Source organism: Chlamydomonas reinhardtii (assembly GCF_000002595.2).
Source record: "Chlamydomonas reinhardtii strain CC-503 cw92 mt+ unplaced genomic scaffold scaffold_20, whole genome shotgun sequence".
Lineage (NCBI taxonomy): Eukaryota > Viridiplantae > Chlorophyta > Chlorophyceae > Chlamydomonadales > Chlamydomonadaceae > Chlamydomonas > Chlamydomonas reinhardtii.
In genome coordinates this window covers 177,622-193,113 of record NW_025061533.1, presented here as the reverse complement: position 1 = coordinate 193,113, position 15,492 = coordinate 177,622, and the positions used below count along the sequence as shown (strand labels likewise).

General features: G+C 63.9%; 1 protein-coding gene across 1 annotated transcript; it reads left to right on the top strand.

The window, feature by feature from the left end:
- Positions 1-1,818: 1,818 nt before the first annotated feature.
- On the top strand, positions 1,819-15,324 carry CHLRE_20g751747v5 (uncharacterized protein). Its single transcript, XM_043072875.1, has 26 exons — positions 1,819-2,184; positions 2,258-2,941; positions 3,047-3,345; positions 3,545-3,718; positions 3,918-4,091; positions 4,291-4,464; positions 4,664-4,837; positions 5,037-5,210; positions 5,410-5,583; positions 5,783-5,956; positions 6,156-6,329; positions 6,529-6,642; positions 6,718-7,038; positions 7,124-7,180; positions 7,239-7,322; positions 7,495-7,524; positions 7,698-7,871; positions 8,092-8,421; positions 8,664-8,999; positions 9,524-9,631; positions 9,731-10,300; positions 10,542-10,844; positions 11,085-11,549; positions 11,791-11,943; positions 12,185-12,649; positions 12,890-15,324. Exons 1-26 carry the CDS (start codon positions 2,070-2,072, stop codon positions 14,156-14,158), a joined length of 7,269 nt encoding a protein of 2,422 aa, XP_042914205.1. The 5' UTR covers positions 1,819-2,069; the 3' UTR covers positions 14,159-15,324.
- Positions 15,325-15,492: the final 168 nt, after the last annotated feature.

Below are 15,492 nucleotides of genomic sequence, written 5' to 3'. Positions count from 1 at the left end.
GGGCCGTTGTGAGGGACGCTACTGGGGGTGGTGTCTGGGTGTTGGGGGCGTCCGGGCCCGCTGGTGTTGTTAGTGGGGGCGTGGGCTGTGTTAGCGGCGGTGGCATGGGTTGCGCTAGTGGCGGGGTAGGCAGTGTGCCTGTCGGAGTTTGGGTTAGAGTTGCCGTTGGCGACTGGGTTGGTGTTGTGGGTGGGGCACCTGTTGTTCTCAGCATGTGGGCTAACGTGGTTTGGCGTTGGCGGGGGCCTAGGCCATTTGGGTGTTGGGGTGTTTGAGCCTCGGTATTGGGGTGTAGTGCAGTCATGTGTTGGAGGTGGGCGTCCATCGTAGATTGGGTTGTTAGCTCGCCCGGGGTGGCATTGCGGGGTAGGAGGGCAGCAAAGGCTGGCGTGTTGGGGAGGGCTCTGTATCGCTGCGGAAGGGGTAAGTGACATTTGTAGCTTTCAGCCTGGTTGAAAGGTGCCTCACGGGCACCATCGCATTCCGCGCTCAGGCATAGGCTAAGGCGGTTTAGGGCCACTCGGTGCTTATGTTGGCATTGGTTACGTGGCAGGTGTTGGAAGAGGATGTCAGAAGGAATGAGGCATGCGCGCCCCTCGGGTGTACGCTCTTTACCTACAAGGTTTCGCAAATCAAGGCCGGCTTGTGTCAAGGTAAGGACCAAGTGGTGTGAGATAGGGTGTGGGCTGCGGCTGATTGGAGTTAGAATTTTACCACCTATGCCGGTACACATCATGATTATGACACCAAAAAATAACCCGATGTTTGTGGAGGAGAGCAGGCTTTCTTATGGGGCAGTGGGGAGGCACAGGCGTGTGTGCGGCGAAGGAGGATAGCATGGAGAGGGTGTCGAGGGGAGGGGATGTTGAGGGGAGGCGTACAAGAGCGAACAAGAAGAAGTGCTTTGCAAGTTCGTTCGTGTAAATGTACGCTACTCGAATGTCGGCCCGGAATACTTGAGGCGTAAATCAGGGCGTAAATATACGCCGGTTACAGCCAATCGTACGTTTCCCTGGCAATGGATATGCAGCTGTATTCCAGAGCGCTCTCCACAGCAATCCTTATTATGAAGCAGCAATATCGCAGCGCGCCCCCTGCCACAAAGGCAAGACATGTATTCGTCTCCATGAATGCTTGCATTGCTCCCCTCGCAGCTGCTATAGCCTCGGAGCGTACGCTATGAGCTATGTCTATTATTGCAGTGCCAGCGAATTTAGAGGCTGGAGTAGCTGTGGTCGGCGCGAGCGCTCCCAAGCATGCTCGGAGCCGGTTATTCCGGCTCCACCCTGCCCCGCTGGCTGTTCGGGCGCGCAGGACCAGGAAAACTATTGCTTTTAAGATACATTTAAGTTGCAGTCAGTCACTGATGCGTTCAGGATGCACAAGGACGGCAACAGTGGGTACTGCTTGCCCCGAGCATGCTCGGAGCCGGTTATTCCGGCTCCGCCCAGGCCGCCGGACAGGCCAGTCTCCTAGTCTCCGCCCAGCTTCGAGCCATGCTGCTTTATCCTAGAAGCAAACTTGCAGCAACCTTCAGAGCCGCTGCTGGGGCGCGCGGACGGTAAAGGAGCGTGGATGCGCGTGGCAACAAATTGAAAGCCTGGTCGCCGCACAGGAGAGCATCTGGCACTGGCTGCAACAGATGTACCTTCGCTTAAAACACACAGTTGCACTCATGAGGTCCCAGGGAGTGTTTGGTGGAAGAAGGAAATCAAGGCGAGGATGGCGTTGACCGCGCTGTTGCGCGTCCACCCGCACCCTTTGTCGGCCAAGGCACTGTTCCTCCTTATCAACTGTCTGGGAATGGCTGACAACGTTTATCCAAGCGCGCGCAGATGGCTAGAATTCAACATGGCATTGATGCAGGCTGCCTCATTCGACGCCTATCCTGTGACACCTTCCCTAAGCGTTGCCTTCGCTTAGTTGAAATTAATGCGCCTATGGTTGCGGGTTGGCAGGTGTTTCATGCGTTTTGTAAGAACTAAGTGAATGCCGTGACACGCGAATGGCCGCTTGACGGTAGTGCAGTTGTTGGCCTAGACACATGCTAACATGATGTATAAATTATAATGACGAGCAAGCACGAAGAAGGCGACGAGTACCAAGAGTCCAGCGAGCCCGACGACGACGAACTAGCGGAATTAGCTGGCCTAGTACAGGAATCGGGCAGTGATGAGCCCAAAGGCGAGTAGATCGCATACTTGTCCCTTGAACGCGCAAAACTCCGCCGAACGGTTGGCATCATCACTTCCCGCAGAGACTGGAGACTTGGAGGCAGTCGCCCAGGCACTTCAAGATGCGCTTACGGTGGTCAGAGCCACGCTGGCCGCGCAAGCAGAGGGCCGACAGGTGAACGCGGAGGATGCGTTGAAGCCTACAGCAACGGCCTTCAAAATCCTCAGAGCAGCTACCCGGCCCAGGCGCCGGCGGCTCCTGCCCGATGTGGAGCTTAGGCATGATGCCACAGAGGAGGCTGAACCTGGCAGCAGGAAGCGCCCGCGTCCAGTTCCGTCCCTGCCCTCTGGCGCTGGTGGCGCCGGTGACGCCGCTGGCGCCGGTGACGACGACGACGACGACGGTACCCCTGAGCCGAGAAGGCCACGCAAACGCACGAAGCTGCAGCAGGATATGCGCTTTGAAAAGGACCAGAGCGTGATCATTGGGCTGCGGAGTGAGCTGATGATGCAGACCCACGTGGAGGGCGGGCTGGGGCAGCTGGCATACTTCAACGTCTTTGCAGACGCCAAGGGCCGGCCTTTCAAGCCCACGGCCGGGCCGAAAGCGCTGGCTGAGCGTATGCAGACGATGACGGTCGGCCAAATGGCTACAGAACACGGCAGTGACACGCTGGTGGTGGATGCCATCACTGGCGTCATGCAGCTGTCAATTGTCCAGCAGGCCGACACTGTTGCCGCAGTGGATACCGGTGCCCGTACCGAGAGTGAGTAGGTGGTGTTGGAAACGGATAGGGTAGTGTGGGTCCGTGCTGCATGCATATGCGCGAGCAGCCGCGTATATTGACTCAAGTATGCATGCGTGCATGCAGGGTTGAACTGCTGGCTGGACAGTGCCCGCGAGCTGCAGAAGGTTGGTACCAAAAGCGTTCACCACCAGCGCTCCTTGTTCAGCAACATGGTCAGCGCGTTCGAGATCGCAAGGCATTACATGCAGGACACAGCTGCAGCTGGCGGTGGTGGCAGCAGTGGCGGTGGCCACGGCGGCGGTGGCGGTCGCGGTGGCGGCGGCGGTGGTGGTGGCGGCGGCAATGCCGACACTGCTTTGCCAGTAGTGCCTGGCCAGCCCGCCGCACCGCCTTCCACGTCCGGCGGCAACGGCGGCCCACCGGTGAGCGTCCGTCCGCAGCAGGTGTGCCTGCTTGCTCTTGACACTGCGGCCAGGCAGGGCAGCAGGTGCCATGGCTAGGGGCGGGCGGCCTTGCTTCTTTTGCTCTCCTCGTGTCTCCCACATCAGGGCACTTCCCCTTGGAGAGATCACTTGGCAATGCGCTTTTACACTCACATGGAACGCGCGGTTGTGTACGCAGGCCGGGGCGGCGGTGGTAGCGCCGGCGACAGCGGAGGCGGTTGGTGGCGGCGGTGGCGGTCGCGGTGGCGGCGGCGGTGGTGGTGGCGGCGGCAATGCCGACACTGCTTTGCCAGTAGTGCCTGGCCAGCCCGCCGCACCGCCTTCCACGTCCGGCGGCAACGGCGGCCCACCGGTGAGCGTCCGTCCGCAGCAGGTGTGCCTGCTTGCTCTTGACACTGCGGCCAGGCAGGGCAGCAGGTGCCGTGGCTAGGGGCGGGCGGCCTTGCTTCTTTTGCTCTCCTCGTGTCTCCCACATCAGGGCACTTCCCCTTGGAGAGATCACTTGGCAATGCGCTTTTACACTCACATGGAACGCGCGGTTGTGTACGCAGGCCGGGGCGGCGGTGGTAGCGGCGGCGACAGCGGAGGCGGTTGGTGGCGGCGGTGGCGGTCGCGGTGGCGGCGGCGGTGGTGGTGGCGGCAGCAATGCCGACACTGCTTTGCCAGTAGTGCCTGGCCAGCCCGCCGCACCGCCTTCCACGTCCGGCGGCAACGGCGGCCCACCGGTGAGCGTCCGTCCGCAGCAGGTGTGCCTGCTTGCTCTTGACACTGCGGCCAGGCAGGGCAGCAGGTGCCGTGGCTAGGGGCGGGCGGCCTTGCTTCTTTTGCTCTCCTCGTGTCTCCCACATCAGGGCACTTCCCCTTGGAGAGATCACTTGGCAATGCGCTTTTACACTCACATGGAACGCGCGGTTGTGTACGCAGGCCGGGGCGGCGGTGGTAGCGCCGGCGACAGCGGAGGCGGTTGGTGGCGGCGGTGGCGGTCGCGGTGGCGGCGGCGGTGGTGGTGGCGGCAGCAATGCCGACACTGCTTTGCCAGTAGTGCCTGGCCAGCCCGCCGCACCGCCTTCCACGTCCGGCGGCAACGGCGGCCCACCGGTGAGCGTCCGTCCGCAGCAGGTGTGCCTGCTTGCTCTTGACACTGCGGCCAGGCAGGGCAGCAGGTGCCGTGGCTAGGGGCGGGCGGCCTTGCTTCTTTTGCTCTCCTCGTGTCTCCCACATCAGGGCACTTCCCCTTGGAGAGATCACTTGGCAATGCGCTTTTACACTCACATGGAACGCGCGGTTGTGTATGCAGGCCGGGGCGGCGGTGGTAGCGCCGGCGACAGCGGAGGCGGTTGGTGGCGGCGGTGGCGGTCGCGGTGGCGGCGGCGGTGGTGGTGGCGGCGGCAATGCCGACACTGCTTTGCCAGTAGTGCCTGGCCAGCCCGCCGCACCGCCTTCCACGTCCGGCGGCAACGGCGGCCCACCGGTGAGCGTCCGTCCGCAGCAGGTGTGCCTGCTTGCTCTTGACACTGCGGCCAGGCAGGGCAGCAGGTGCCATGGCTAGGGGCGGGCGGCCTTGCTTCTTTTGCTCTCCTCGTGTCTCCCACATCAGGGCACTTCCCCTTGGAGAGATCACTTGGCAATGCGCTTTTACACTCACATGGAACGCGCGGTTGTGTACGCAGGCCGGGGCGGCGGTGGTAGCGCCGGCGACAGCGGAGGCGGTTGGTGGCGGCGGTGGCGGTCGCGGTGGCGGCGGCGGTGGTGGTGGCGGCAGCAATGCCGACACTGCTTTGCCAGTAGTGCCTGGCCAGCCCGCCGCACCGCCTTCCACGTCCGGCGGCAACGGCGGCCCACCGGTGAGCGTCCGTCCGCAGCAGGTGTGCCTGCTTGCTCTTGACACTGCGGCCAGGCAGGGCAGCAGGTGCCGTGGCTAGGGGCGGGCGGCCTTGCTTCTTTTGCTCTCCTCGTGTCTCCCACATCAGGGCACTTCCCCTTGGAGAGATCACTTGGCAATGCGCTTTTACACTCACATGGAACGCGCGGTTGTGTATGCAGGCCGGGGCGGCGGTGATAGCGCCGGCGACAGCGGAGGCGGTTGGTGGCGGCGGTGGCGGTCGCGGTGGCGGCGGCGGTGGTGGTGGCGGCGGCAATGCCGACACTGCTTTGCCAGTAGTGCCTGGCCAGCCCGCCGCACCGCCTTCCACGTCCGGCGGCAACGGCGGCCCACCGGTGAGCGTCCGTCCGCAGCAGGTGTGCCTGCTTGCTCTTGACACTGCGGCCAGGCAGGGCAGCAGGTGCCATGGCTAGGGGCGGGCGGCCTTGCTTCTTTTGCTCTCCTCGTGTCTCCCACATCAGGGCACTTCCCCTTGGAGAGATCACTTGGCAATGCGCTTTTACACTCACATGGAACGCGCGGTTGTGTACGCAGGCCGGGGCGGCGGTGGTAGCGCCGGCGACAGCGGAGGCGGTTGGTGGCGGCGGTGGCGGTCGCGGTGGCGGCGGCGGTGGTGGTGGCGGCAGCAATGCCGACACTGCTTTGCCAGTAGTGCCTGGCCAGCCCGCCGCACCGCCTTCCACGTCCGGCGGCAACGGCGGCCCACCGGTGAGCGTCCGTCCGCAGCAGGTGTGCCTGCTTGCTCTTGACACTGCGGCCAGGCAGGGCAGCAGGTGCCGTGGCTAGGGGCGGGCGGCCTTGCTTCTTTTGCTCTCCTCGTGTCTCCCACATCAGGGCACTTCCCCTTGGAGAGATCACTTGGCAATGCGCTTTTACACTCACATGGAACGCGCGGTTGTGTATGCAGGCCGGGGCGGCGGTGGTAGCGCCGGCGACAGCGGAGGCGGTTGGTGGCGGCGGTGGCGGTCGCGGTGGCGGCGGCGGTGGTGGTGGCGGCGGCAATGCCGACACTGCTTTGCCAGTAGTGCCTGGCCAGCCCGCCGCACCGCCTTCCACGTCCGGCGGCAACGGCGGCCCACCGGTGAGCGTCCGTCCGCAGCAGGTGTGCCTGCTTGCTCTTGACACTGCGGCCAGGCAGGGCAGCAGGTGCCATGGCTAGGGGCGGGCGGCCTTGCTTCTTTTGCTCTCCTCGTGTCTCCCACATCAGGGCACTTCCCCTTGGAGAGATCACTTGGCAATGCGCTTTTACACTCACATGGAACGCGCGGTTGTGTACGCAGGCCGGGGCGGCGGTGGTAGCGGCGGCGACAGCGGAGGCGGCGGCGGCTAGGTCTAAGTTAGTCGCGCACGGCGTGCAGGGCCTGCAAACGCCGAAAGCAGAAGAGCGCAGGAAGGTACGAGTTGCCAGGCCACTTCTGTGCTAATATGCCGTCGTTCTTACAAGTGTTACCAACTTGCTTGCGATGCAGCTGTACGACTGCCCATTGCTGGCGGCTGTGGCGACTATGTCAGGGAACAAACGAAAAGCAAATGTGATGGCACCGGCCTTCACGCTGCTGGCGGAGGCTATCCGGCGTGACACCTTCATCATGAGGGTCGTATACGACAAGATGCTGCAACTGCTGGACACCAACGGCGAAGGACAAGGCGGCGGGCAACGTGGACCACGCGGACAAGCCGCGCCACAAGTCTGGTTGCGGGACACCGTAGCTTTAAAGGAGATCCGAGAAACCTTCTACGTGCCTGGTCATGTGCCGGGGTCCGCAATGCTGGAGATTCAAGCCGGGAAGGTAGAGATCGAGTGGTGCTCCATATCCGAATCGTGTTCCGTATCTTCTAGTACCGCTGACTATGAAGCATGCGTGCCTGCTGCAGGTCAAGGACGTGGCGTGCAACATGAGGCAGCAAAAGCGGGCCCGTGGTGCTGCCAAGGTACGAACTGCGCACCATCGTGTACATATGTTTGGCACCATCCTTGCCTGTTTTGCAGGCCGCCAACATTGCAGCGGCAGGGCGGCGAACTGGAAGGCGCAGGGCGCAGGTGGACACTGCGGCAGCTGGAGATGACGGTGATGTAAGTTCACGCAATCTATGTCCGTCCCAATCCTCTAAAAGTACTGAACGGGCTGTGCCCGTTGATTGTAGGTGGCGGCGGCAGCTGGAGATGACGGTGATGTAAGTTCACGCAATCTATGTCCGTCCCAATCCTCTAAAAGTACTGAACGGGCTGTGCCTGTTGATTGTAGGTGGCGGCGGCAGCTGGAGATGATGGTGATGTAAGTTCACGCAATCTATGTCCGTCCCAATCCTCTAAAAGTACTGAACGGGCTGTGCCCATTGATTGTAGGTGGCGGCGGCAGCTGGAGATGACGGTGATGTAAGTTCACGCAATCTACGTCCGTCCCAATCCATTGGGAGTAATTGACGGGCTTGCGCCCATTGATTGTAGGCTGTGCCGCCTGCACCCGCCCGCCGACGCTACACCAAGCGGGGTGCTGCAACCGCGGCTGGTGCTGTACCCAAGAGGCCGCGGAGCGAGAAGCCGCACGATTTGGCGGCCGCCGGCACTGGCACCGCCGGCACTGGAGGTGCTGCTGCAGGTGCAACAGCTCGCGGCCAGCAGGTGCGTTGCCGCGCAGCTTGTCTCCCAGGATACGTTGCCGCACATTACGTCAGGTCTTGCACGGCTTCGCTGTTAGCATGTGTCCTGGCCCGTGCTTCCCTTACAACTGCCCTTATGCCTACATTCTCGTGCCTGCCTTCACACTTTTCCACATGACTTCTCTCCTGCCGCTCCTCACGCCCTCACTCCTGCCTCCCCGCCCGCCTTCCACATGCTGCAGGCGGCCGCAGCGGCGCCCTCAGCGTCTGGTGCAGAGCTGTGTGTCGGGGAGCCGCAGCTGCAGCTGCGACGGAGCCTCCGCGACCTGCAAGGCAGCCAGGCGCAGGGGTCACGCAGTGTTGACGACCATTCGGCGAGGGCTGGCGGCGGCGGTGGCGCGGGTGCCGCCGGTACGTCAGCGGCGCGCGGCGGTGCTGCCACAGCCGGCGGCCGCGACGCTGTTCATGTTGAGGGCAGGGCGGAGGACGGCGGTCATAGGGTGGTGGTGAAGGCTGCAGCCAGGCCGCAGCCGCCCACGAAGGGTGGTGGTGAAGGCCGCAGCCGGCAGCAGGTGCGTTGTGGGCGGCTGCTATTAATGGATGCAATTGTCCTTAAGGACGGGCGGGACTCATACAGCGTCAGTTCTTGCACGGCTTCGCTGCTGGCATGTGTCCTGGCCCGTACTTCCCGTTGACCTGCCCTCGCTTATGCCTACCTTCTCGTGCCTGCCTTCACACTTTTCAACATGACTTCTCTCCTGCCGCTCCTCACGCCCTCACTCCCGCCTCCCCGCCCGCCTTCCACACGCTGCAGGCGGCCGCAGCGGCGCCCTCGGTGTCTGGCGGCCCACATGACGGACAGGCGCAGCCCACGACGTCACAAGTGGCGGCATCCCAAGGAACGCGCCTCTCGCAGCGCCTGCGGAATCAGGAGGCCCGCAGGAAGAAAGAAGCCCACCAGCAAGCCGGCTTGCCCGGCATGCCGGAGGCCGAGGAGGACGGACGCGAAGGCGGCGATGACAACCGTGGGCTTGGCGGCGCTGCTACTGCCGCCGCTGGTGGCCCCAACGCCGCGGTGGCTGAGGGCAGGGCGGAGGGTGGCAGCAGTGGTGGCGCAAACGGTAGCGCTGCTCGTCATAGCCTGCAGCAGGTGCGTTGCGGACATATGCGGAAAGGGCGCGTTTCGTCAGCACAGGCCGACTATCTTGTCACGAACGCTGCTACTGTGCTGCCAGTGTCCTGGCGCGTTTTACTTACTGCCCATGCCTGCCCACGCCTTCCTTCCCTGCGCCCGCTCAGTATCACCCACCGCCCTGTATTGGGCAGCACAACAGCCCCCTGGCGGCGCCATCTCGGGTGTGTTTATTGGTTTGATCGCCCAAGCTGCGCGCTTTCTCGCACATTCAGCCTGTCCTCACACAGCCTTCTTTCTCACAATGCGCGAATGTACCATGTTACAGGAGGACTCGTCGCCACCCAGCAACGCAGGCGGCTCTATAGCCAACCGCTGTGGCACCGCCTCAGCGGCGAGTGGTTGCGCTGCCAGCGCACGGGACAGAGGGGAGGCTGCCAGAGGCAGGGTCTCACAGGTACGGTGCCTAAACCACACCATAGTCGGGGCCCAGTTGGGCAGGCCCAAATCTCCTTCCATACTGCGTTGTACGCTTGCTGCAGGAGGCTGCAGCACCCGCGCCCTGCACCGCAGCCCGCCGAGACCACGGCGAGCCAGTCCGCGCAGTCGCAGCCACCAGTGCACGTGTGGCAGCTGCTGCTCACCGACAGGTGTGTCGATGTGAAGGGGTGCTAGCACATGCCTTTGTTTGCTAGACCAGCACAATACATATATATCGTGTTCGTGTTATGAATCCTATGTGTTTGCAGGCGACCGCGGGGGCCACGACCACGCAGAGCCGCGGTACCGCGCCAGCCCTCCAGGCGGATTTACAGGAGGCATGGGTGCCGGCGGCTGGCATGAAGTTCGTGTATGTCGCTGAGGCTGCTAAACCCGATGACACGCTTGTCGTACGTGTGGCCCGCGGCCCGCGCAAGGCGCAGCCCACGACGTCGCAAGTGACGGCATCCCAAGGAACGCGCCTCTCGGAGCGCCTGCGGAATCAGGAGGCCCGCAGGAAGAAAGAAGCCCGCCAGCAAGCCGGCTTGCCCGACGTGCCGGAGGCCGAGGAGGACGGAGAAGTCCGGCAGTCGCCCAAACGTCAGCGCGGACCGGCAGGCTGGCTGCATCCCCGTGGCCCTGCCGAAGGCGACGATGACGACCGTTGGGCGGGGGCTGGCGGCGGCGGTGACGCGGGTGCCGCCGGTACGTCAGCGGCGCGCGGCGGTGCTGCCACAGCCGGCGGCCGCGACGCTGTTCATGTTGAGGGCAGGGCGGAGGACGGCGGTGATGATGTTGGCGGCAAGAAGGGTGGTGGTGAAGGCCGCAGCCGGCAGCAGGTGCGTTGTGGGCGGCTGCTACTAATGGATGCAATTGTCCTTAGGGCGGGCGGGACTCATACAGCATCAGGTCTTGCACGGCTTCGCTGCTGGCATGTGTCCTGTCCCGTGCTTCCCTTCGACTTGCCCTCGCTTATGCCTACCTTCTCGTGCCTGCCTTCGTGCATTTCCTCACGGCTTCTCTCCTGCCGCTCCTCACGCCCTCACTCCTGCCTCCCCGCCCGCCTTCCACACGCTGCAGGCGGCCGCAGCGGCGCCCTCAGCGTCTGGTGCAGAGCTGTGTGTCGGGGAGCCGCAGCTGCAGCTGCGACGGAGCCTCGGCGACCTGCAAGGCAGCCAGGCGCAGGGGTCACGCAGTGTTTACGACCATTCGGCGAGGGCTGGCGGCGGCGGTGGCGCGGGTGCCGCCGGTACGTCAGCGGCGCGCGGCGGTGCTGCCACAGCCGGCGGCCGCGACGCTGTTCATGTTGAGGGCAGGGCGGAGGACGGCGGTGATGATGTTGGCGGCAAGAAGGGTGGTGGTGAAGGCCGCAGCCGGCAGCAGGTGCGTTGTGGGCGGCTGCTACTAATGGATGCAATTGTCCTTAGGGCGGGCGGGACTCATACAGCGTCAGGTCTTGCACGGCTTCGCTGCTGGCATGTGTCTTGGCCCGTGCTTCCCTTCGACCTGCCCTCGCTTATGCCTACCTTTTCGTGCCTGCCTCGTGCATTTCCTCACGACTTCTCTCCTGCCGCTCCTCACGCCCTCACTCCCGCCTCCCCGCCCGCCTTCCACACGCTGCAGGCGGCCGCAGCGGCGCCCTCGGTGTCTGGGGCTTGCGGCGGCCCACATGACGGACAGGCGCAGCCCACGACGTCGCAAGTGGCGGCATCCCAAGGAACGCGCCTCTCGGAGCGCCTGCGGAATCAGGAGGCCCGCAGGAAGAAAGAAGCCCGCCAGCAAGCCGGCTTGCCTGACGTGCCGGAGGCCGAGGAGGACGGAGAAATCGGGCAGTCGCCCAAACGTCAGGGCGGACCGGCAGGCTGGCTGCATCCCCGTGGGCGTGGCCCTGCCGAAGGCGACGATGACGACCATTCCGCGAGGGCTGGCGGCGGCGGTGGCGCGGGTGCCGCCGGTACGTCAGCGGCGCGCGGCGGTGCTGCCACAGCCGGCGGCCGCGACGCTGTTCATGTTGAGGGCAGGGGGGAGGACGGCGGTGATGATGTTGGCGGCAAGAAGGGTGGTGGTGAAGGCCGCAGCCGGCAGCAGGTGCGTTGTGGGCGGCTGCTACTAATGGATGCAATTGTCCTTAGGGCGGGCGGGACTCGTACAGCGTCAGGTCTTGCACGGCTTCGCTGCTGGCATGTGTCTTGGCCCGTGCTTCCCTTCGACCTGCCCTCGCTTATGCCTACCTTCTCGTGCCTGCCTTCACACTTTTCAACATGACTTCTCTCCTGCCGCTCCTCACGCTCTCACTCCTGCCTCCCCGCCCGCCTTCCACACGCTGCAGGCGGCCGCAGCGCGCGCTGCCACAGCCGGCGGCCGCGACGCTCCTCGTGTTGAGGGCAGGGCGGCGGACGGCGGTCATAGGGCGGTGGTGAAGGCTGCAGCCAGGCCGCAGCCGCCCACGAAGGGTGGTGGTGAAGGCCGCAGCCGGCAGCAGGTGCGTTGTGGGCGGCTGCTACTGATGGATGCAATTGTCCTTAGGACGGGCGGGACTCATACAGCGTCAGGCCTTGCACGGCTCCGCTGCTGGCATGTGTCCTGGCCCGTGCTTCCCTTCGACCTGCCCTCGCTCGTGCCTACCTTTTCGTGCCTGCCTTCGTGCATTTCCTCACGACTTCTCTCCTGCCGCTCCTCACGCCCTCACTCCCGCCTCCCCGCCCGCCTTCCACACGCTGCAGGCGGCCGCAGCGGCGCCCTCGGTGTCTGGGGCTTGCGGCGGCCCACATGACGGACAGGCGCAGCCCACGACGTCGCAAGTGGCGGCATCCCAAGGAACGCGCCTCTCGGAGCGCCTGCGGAATCAGGAGGCCCGCAGGAAGAAAGAAGCCCGCCAGCAAGCCGGCTTGCCTGACGTGCCGGAGGCCGAGGAGGACGGAGAAGTCCGGCAGCCGCCCAAACGTCAGGGCGGACCGGCAGGCTGGCTGCATCCCCGTGGGCGTGGCCCTGCCGAAGGCGACGATGACGACCGTTGGGCGGGGGCTGGCGGCGGCGGTGGCGCGGGTGCCGCCGGTACGTCAGCGGCGCGCGGCGGTGCTGCCACAGCCGGCGGCCGCGACGCTGCTCGTGTTGAGGGCAGGGCGGAGGACGGCGGTGATGATGTTGGCGGCAAGAAGGGTGGTGGTGAAGGCCGCAGCCGGCAGCAGGTGCGTTGTGGGCGGCTGCTACTAATGGATGCAATTGTCCTTAGGGCGGGCGGGACTCATACAGCGTCAGGTCTTGCACGGCTTCGCTGCTGGCATGTGTCCTGGCCCGTGCTTCCCTTCGACCTGCCCTCGCTTATGCCTACCTTCTCGTGCCTGCCTTCGTGCATTTCCTCACGGCTTCTCTCCTGCCGCTCCTCACGCCCTCACTCCCACCTCCCCGCCGCCTTCCACACGCTGCAGGAGGCCGCAGCGGTGCCCTCAGCGTCTGGTGCAGAGCTGTGTGTCGGGGAGCCGCAGCTGCAGCTGCGACGGAGCCTCGGCGACCTGCAAGGCAGCCAGGTGCAGGGCTCACGCAGTGTTGACGACCATTCGGCGAGGGCTGGCGGCGGCGGTGACGCGGGTGCCGCCGGTACGTCAGCGGCGCGCGGCGGTGCTGCTACAGCCGGCGGCAGCGCCGCTGCTCGTGTTGAGGGCAGGGCGGTGGACGGCGGTGATGATGTTGGCGGCAAGAAGGACGAAGTGGACCTGATGGACTCGGATGACAGCATCACTAGGCCGCCCCCCCTGCCGGTGTACCGCGCTCCGTACGTGGACTTGACCGTGTACAGCCCCGAGAAGAAGGCAAGCCAGACGGTTCAGTCCAACATCGAGATGGCCAAGGAGTTCATCACCCAGCAACCCCCAACATCTCGCGGGTACAGCCGCCGCATCAGTACCCTCTTCAACACCATCAACAACTTCACGACCCACAAAGAGCTCGACGAGCCCTGCAACGCCATCAACAAGCTGTCGCACGGCGAGGCACTATCACTACTGCACCCGAGCATGATGACGTCATCGTCCATGCTGGCCGTCTGTCGCACATTCCGCATCAAGTACAAGAACACGCTCTTCATCCACCCAGAATGCTGGAACTACATCGCGCCGACTCAGACTGGGTTTGACCCGGTGACCAAGGACGGCGGGTCCAAGCTGTACAATGTCCTGGGCATAGAATCGCTCAGGAGCTTTGACAGCATCGAGGTGGTCGTCGGCATGCCTCTGCACTGGGTCGTGGTGTCCATCCAGGTCGCTTCGGGCACCATCGCGCTGTACGACTCCAACCTGTCGCCACTAGGGGAGGATGACGAGGTGGATGTGGCGGAGGCTGGGCTCACATGGCCTGACGAGGATGCGCCGTGCACGCAGCCGGACGTGCTTGTGCACCGGTGGCTGCAGACGGACGGCAGCTTCCCCGGCAAAGAGTGGCACCGGCGCAGCTTCCCGTTTCCGCAGCAGCCCGATGGGATAAGCTGCGGCCTCTACGCTGTAGAGGGCATGCGCGCCCGTGCTCTGGCCGGCGGCGGCGACCCAGACTACAGTGCAATCAAGCGACCGCCACGAGTGGGCGCAGACGGCAAACGCCGACTGCAGCATGTGTTGGATATGGAGTACAAGAGCAAGTTGCACACGCAACGGCGCGCCCTGCTGGATGAGTTGGTGCGCTTCAAGGGTGACATCCCATTTTAGAGGACGAGAGGTTGAGGGGAGGTGACATCTGGTCGGCGCGGTATCCCATCCCACGTGGCCTGTTGTGGTAAAGACGTAGTGGGCCTGTTGTGGTCAGGACGGCTGGATTCCACGCGCTTTACATTGTCCATGAACATGTGTGGGCCAGGTGATGGAAAGCCGCAAGACTGAATGCGTATGTTTGTTAGAAAAACAAATGGAAGGAAGCCCGGTGAGCGCGGGGTGTAGGCGACTAAGGCGTGCAGGCGCGCCGCAACCTCAAACTCGTGTGCGGTCTAGAGTGGCGCAGTCACAGCGGTGTGTGTGTGTGTGTGTGTGTGTGTGTGTGTGTGTGCGTGTGCGTGTGTGTGTGTGTGTGTCTGTGTGTGTGTGTGTGTGTGTGTGTGTGTGTGTGTGTGTGTGTGTGTGTGTGTGTGTGTGTGTGTGTGTGTGTGTGTGTGTGTGTGTGTGTGACGCCAGCATATGGCAAACAATTTGCAACGGCAGTGCATGAGCGCGCGGCTGGTCGAACTAACTGTACCGAAAAGTTGCTGGCTGGCTGGCTGGACGTGTCAAGCCCATCTGCCGGCAGTGCATATCGCCGTCACAGGGCGTACGGGTCAGTGCAGGTCAAGGGTTGACGTGTGTGTAGGCTAGGGTTGGTGTGCGTGTGCGTGACTTGGCGAGCATGAGACTGGCCGTACGGTTGTTGGGGCGCACTTAGCTGACGGTGACGCCTAGTATCAGCGCTGTCCGCTGATACTCCAGATTGGCACTACAGTAGATTGCTTATGTAACTGTGACCTCGAACGAGCAGACTGATCACCTGTGAGCGCGAGGAGGCCGGGCGTGTTCAGCGGCAGTCAAGTCTAGCACATTTGGCCAGCTAGCGAACGCGACGTCGAGTAGCGGGTGAAACATAACCCCTACAGCGAAGGACTGCGACGGCAGTCCACTCGGTCCAATGCGATGCCCTCTCCACACTTTGCTGTGTATCAGGGGCCTCTCAGCTCAGCTAGTTGCACGGCGCCAGCAACAGCATTCATGCGGGAGCGCCTCGTGTTACGCGACGTAGTGAAGGGACAGGTGACGAGCTGGGCACAAACCGGCAGATGGTCGTGACAGACGTTTGGTGACGAGTGTTCCTCACGCTCGGGGCGCCTGGCCAGGCGCCAGCATCAGACATACACACATAGCACCACACAGACACCCCGCAACGCCACACTCGCGACGCAGAGTCGCAGCGCACCAGCAGGAAGGTGACCAGCGTGGTGTCGGCGCATGTCCGCAGTTGTCACGCCCATCTGCCGGCTTGGGCCTAGCTCGTCCGCTGATACCAGCTCGCGGGCTGCTGC